The following is a 5359-nucleotide window of genomic DNA, read 5'->3' on the forward strand; positions in this document are numbered from 1 at the left end:
TAAGATCATCCTCTTGGTCGACCATGGCTGTTGCCTTGGTTTGCAGTTCGAGAAGTCCTTATAGGAGCACCACTGGGTTGACCCGTTTATGTAGTTTTCGACCCAACCTAGTAAATAAATGGGTTAAACTTGGGCTAACCCATTTAAAATCACATAAATAAATTACCTAGCTAAAGATTATACCACTTAAATTAGTTCCAAACGTAAATAAAATTTCAAAGTATGACAAAAGTACAATCCCAATTCACAAATACAAATATATTGTTCAAATAACATTAAAAATATTAAATTTCAAAGTGATTTTGGAGAGTGTTTAATATTGTTTGCACTAATAAAAATGATGAGGACCAGGATTGCATGTTTTTAAAACATAAATAATAATACAACATTATAATTTATAAATTAATAATTTGATTAATACATTGATAATATTCAAATAATTATTAAATTTAATATGTATATTAAAGTTAAATGGGTCGGCGAGTTGAAAACATGTTGATAATTTTTACCCAACCCAACCTATTTAATTAAATGAGTTAGATGAGTTGACCAATTTAACTTAAATGAGTTGAAAATCCCAACGCAACCCACTATTTTTGGGTTGGGTTCGGGTTGGATTGGTGGGTTAGGTCGATTTTTGCCGGCTCTACCAAATATATATTAAAACTAGTAAACAACGCGCGGCTACGCCGCTTTTGGATTAATATGGGAAAATCGGCAAACTTATGAAAGTATAAATCAATGCGACCATTTCTGTAATTTTTTTATCAATATATGGACCATTTCTGTAAATTATAGAGACTATTTCTGTAAACATAATTTTAAAGCAGGGATTGCTTATGTAAATATTAAGGCGGTAGCAATCCAAGAACCAAAACTGTCAACATCCCAAACTTATTGTGGCCAAAACTACAAAAACAAAGCACTCTAAGGAGGAAAATTGTCAACCTCCCAAACTTATTGTGGCAATGGACCTAATGAAGTATATAATGTGCATGATGGACAAAGGCTATGACACTTTTAATTGGAACACACAAACAGAAGCACACATGCGTACTTTTCTGCAGGAACAAAACCTCCTCCTGCTCCAAACCATGTTTTTCCGAGTGGTTTTTTAGAACCAGTTGGAGAATCGATTTCATATGAACCGGTTTGGAACCGAACGAAACCGGTTTAGATGGGTTCAACTTTTTTTAGAAAGGAACAGGTTTTAAACCGAACCGGTTTAGGTCTGAACTGGTATTGATTTTATTGACCTGAACCGAACCGGTTTAAAAAACCGAACCAGTTTGAAAATAAAAAACCAATTTGTGCACCTCTAGGGAAGTCCAACCAACACAAAGTTATTATGTTATTGGACGCTTGGGACTTGGAGTTTGGACTTGGAATCACTCAACCAATTGGACAATAACTTGGGCCACAGTCCAGTCCATAGGTACGAAAACCGACTCCAAATCCAAAGTCCAAGCAACCCTCAAACATTCTGGAGAGTAGAACTTTCCTCCGATAGGTTTCCGCTGAAACTGAACGTTTGTGTGATTTCGATGGGGACTCGAGAGGTGTATGAAGAGAAGCTACGAACGGGAAATCTGTATCACGAGCCCACCATCAATCCTGGCCTCGGTACTCCCCGCTGCCCTCGTTGTCTCTCCCTCCTCGACTCAGACTCGGTGCGTTGATTCATCCTCTTTTTAATCTCATCCCACTTTCATTATTTTATTCAATTTCATCATGTAATTTTCTTTCTATCCTTTGAATTTGAGCTGATTCATGGTTTATACACATGCTATGCTTTCATTGATGCAGGACAAAGGTGAATGGACCATCACTCCAGTGTTACATGATGCCACGGCTGTGGTAATACTTATCACCACTACTTTGCTCCAAATTCTCAAATTTAATATGTGAATCATTACTATTTAATCCATACATACTCGTTCTTTATTGATTTTCGATTACGAAATTGAGATCCTGAGAAGTTCTGGTTGTTGATCACTGATCAGGAACACATTTTAGGTTTTGATTTTACATACCAGATTTGGTTCTTATATCAAACAAACTAGATTCAAGCTTATATGCAACATGTGATATTTTCATTTCATCCGATTGCCTTATTTAGGCGTTAGGGTTTACATTCAAACTTTTTGAAATTGAGTTGCAGTTTGCTGTATCCTAACAAATTAATAGTTGTATATAACATATCTTCTGGATTTGATAGGCTGGCTGTGGTTTAGGTGGAATGCTCAGTGCTTTTTATGGTCTGAATACAGGTATATAATATTTTATACATTTTATGAAGATTGACTTAATTTATACACAGACTATAACATTAATTTATCACAGGAATGCCTTATCTCCAAAAACATGTCAAAGGGCCAAAGTGGCTTCCATTCGTTATAGGGGTACTTCTACAAATTAAATATTTTTCCTTTTTAATTTTCTTTATGGAATTTTAAAATTCTCTTATTTCCACAGGTTCCTCCATTGTTAATGTTTTCTGCTGCAAGTGCTGCATTAGGAGGTATGTAATCAGTTCTCAAATTAAAAAAAAAAAAAAATTTGTTTTGTGTGATGGAATGGAATCGACAATTCCTGAAGGAATGTGATTCCATTTCATTCCATGATTCCAACCAACCAAATTGGCTGATCTATCATTTTTATTTAATATTATAGGATATGGGCTTCCAAATTTCACACAGCTGAGTGTGACATCATATTATGCTGCATCAAGTGCTTCTCATTATGGGATTTCATTAATTACAAGATACATTGAAGACACTTATATGACACGTTCACAAAAACAAAGGCTTCGGTGATTTCAGCCTTTCTTTTGTGAAACATGATCTGTTTTGGCCCTTGTAGTGTAGATATATGTATGATATTGTTTTTGAACTAGAATTATAATGATTCTAAAATGATTGAATAATGGAACTGAAATGCAAATATATGTTAAATGTATCAAGTATTTTACATGTTTGATTATTTGGAAAATTAAGCCTAAAATTAGTTAACCTACCTGAAAAAGCCCAGATTTTCGTTTAGAAAGTTGCTTTTGTTTTATGAAAAAATGACAATGTAGTTGCATCTAGCTGTTAGGACCCCAAAATGACCATTTTACCCCTTTAGAGTCGGTTTAACTAGTTTTATTTGTTTTTAGATAAAACTGCAAAAATGATTCCTTTGGTATGTATTTTTTCTTAGGATTAGTCTAAACCTCGATTTTTTTTTTGGTTTCATGTCCTTTTGGCCATGTTTATATGTGGAAATGGTCCCTCTAAAAATTGAAATGATTAAATTGTCCTCTTGATATATTTTTTTTTATGTTTTTTCTATTTAATTTAATGTTTTATTAATAATAAAATGGGGCAAACACCCCATTCTCTCTCTCTCTCACACACACAAACACACACACACACACAAAAGAAACCCACCTCACACCCCCATCTTCTTCTTCCACAAAATTCTTTTCTCTGCGCCACAAAACCCTAGTTGTTCATCACCTACACCACAAAGACAATTCCATATATGTTTCTAACATAAACAAGATTGTACAAGAATAATTAATTGAAAATTGTGGGTAATGGTAAAGACTAAGGAGCATCACAGAGTGAAATTGGTAAGGAGAGAACGGGATGAAATAAGATCAAAGCACCCAAATTCAAAGCTTTTGAGATGAAGATTATAAAAACACCCAAAAGCACAAAAAGTGAATTCCTTTGGATCGAACAATTGAAATCAAATACTTAAGAGATTAGCCAAATTCCATACACCGAAACACCCTTGAGTAAACCAACGTAATCATTGCCGGTACTCCTGCTCCATGATCTTGGATAGGAGTGTTCACGGTCCGGTTTTTTCGGTTTTTAGGTCAAACCGAAGCCAAACCGTTACTAACGGTTTTTGTCAAGCAAAAACCGAAGCCGAACCGTTGAAAATTTAAAACCGAACCAAACCAAACCGTTACTAATGGTTTGACTCCGGTTTGGTTTCACGGTTTGGGCTTTTTAGGCCCATTTTAGTCGAGTCCATTAAACTAATTTAGTAAAAAAAAAAACTGCACTATTACATGGATTAAAACAGTAAAAATTCTACCTAATATTAAAGCTGCAATAGTAGAGGTATTAAAACGGTAAAAAACTGCACTATTAAAGGAAACTATAGAGAAAACGAGTGGTGTGGGAACCGGAAACGATAGAGAAAACGAAAGAAACCGAGCCTTTGCGTCAGTGAATCACGAATTCACAATTGCTTGGAGCTGGAGGTGGACTACTGGACTATCAGGATTCAGGACTATCAATTTGGGTTTCATTTACTAATTACCAAATCACAAAACAAACTATAATTGGGCTGTAATAATTAAATATTGTGGGTTTAAAGTTTATTATTTGTATATAAAAACTAATATATAATACAATAAAATACAATTACATATAAAATTAATTAATTAATATATATACAAATCCTACGGTCTGGTCCGGTTTTTATACGGTTTGAAATCTTAAAAACCGTAAGCCAAACCGTTCAATACGGTTTGAAAAGTTTGAAACCGCAAGCCAAACCGTAAAGAAAAATACAAACCGTAAAACCAAACCGATGACCGGTTTGGCCGGTTTCACGGTTTCAAACCGAACCGCAAACACCCCTAATCTTGGACCTCTGAAAAACCTTTTCCACTTTTCACAGTCGTCCCTTTCATTTTCTTTTTAAGGGTGATTATCTCATTAATCATAACAAAGATATAGGAGCAAGACGGAGGAGGGAATCACATTTTAATCTTTCTGAAAACCCTTTTCAAAGGTAAGAGAGAACAAGAATGGTTGTAGGAGAAGGTGAGTTAAAAGAATTCGCCATTGCAGATATGGAATGATTCCCAAAGTAATTCAAGTTTTTTCCTGTGGTATCCAATCAACGTTAAATAGAGAAGATCAGAGTTTTTGATACCGGTGTTTGGCCATGGAGCAAGAACTTTGACGACACCGGAATGGAAGCAGTCCCTAGCGTGTCGATAAATGTCGGAGATGAAGTGGATTTGCTAGAATACGATTTCTTGTGACTTTTTGTATGAATTGTGGTGGTGGTATATCTGAGAGTTTAGGGGAGGTGACCGGAGATCAGTAACGAGATGACAAAGATAGAGATGGCAGAGCATATCTTGGCGGTGATGGGTTGGTTAAAGGTAGTGATGGTGGCGGTGAACGGTGGGTGACGAGTGGTGGATAGTGGATGGTGGTTTGAGACATTAGTTATTGAGTAAGGTGTTTTTGATTTGAAGAAGATGGGGTGAAGAACAGAGAGAGAGAGAGAGAGAGAGAGAGAGAGAGAGAGAGAGAGAGAGAGAGAGAGAGAGAGAGAGAGAGAG

The 5359-nt window shown here is 35.6% G+C and overlaps 1 protein-coding gene across 1 annotated transcript; it reads left to right on the forward strand.

Moving 5' to 3' along the window:
- Nucleotides 1-1457: 1457 nt before the first annotated feature.
- LOC145156597 (uncharacterized) lies at nt 1458-2972 on the forward strand. Its single transcript, XM_079075899.1, has 6 exons — nt 1458-1670; nt 1807-1857; nt 2219-2270; nt 2344-2402; nt 2476-2521; nt 2674-2972. Exons 1-6 carry the CDS (start codon nt 1545-1547, stop codon nt 2814-2816), a joined length of 477 nt encoding a protein of 158 aa, XP_078932025.1. The 5' UTR covers nt 1458-1544; the 3' UTR covers nt 2817-2972.
- Nucleotides 2973-5359: the final 2387 nt, after the last annotated feature.

The sequence above is a fragment of the Lactuca virosa genome, chromosome 2 (assembly GCF_052849685.1).
Source record: "Lactuca virosa cultivar CGN04683 chromosome 2, Lactuca_virosa_CGN04683_v6, whole genome shotgun sequence".
Classification (NCBI taxonomy): Eukaryota; Viridiplantae; Streptophyta; class Magnoliopsida; order Asterales; family Asteraceae; genus Lactuca; species Lactuca virosa.

Coding starts and splice junctions, on each gene's coding strand:
- LOC145156597 (XM_079075899.1), top strand. CDS start 1,545: ATGGGGACTCGAGAGGTGTATGAAGAGAAGCTACGAACGGGAAATCTG. Junction 2,271..2,343: donor TTTTTATGGTCTGAATACAG/GTATATAATATT, acceptor AATTTATCACAG/GAATGCCTTATCTCCAAAAA. Junction 2,403..2,475: donor GGCTTCCATTCGTTATAGGG/GTACTTCTACAA, acceptor TTATTTCCACAG/GTTCCTCCATTGTTAATGTT.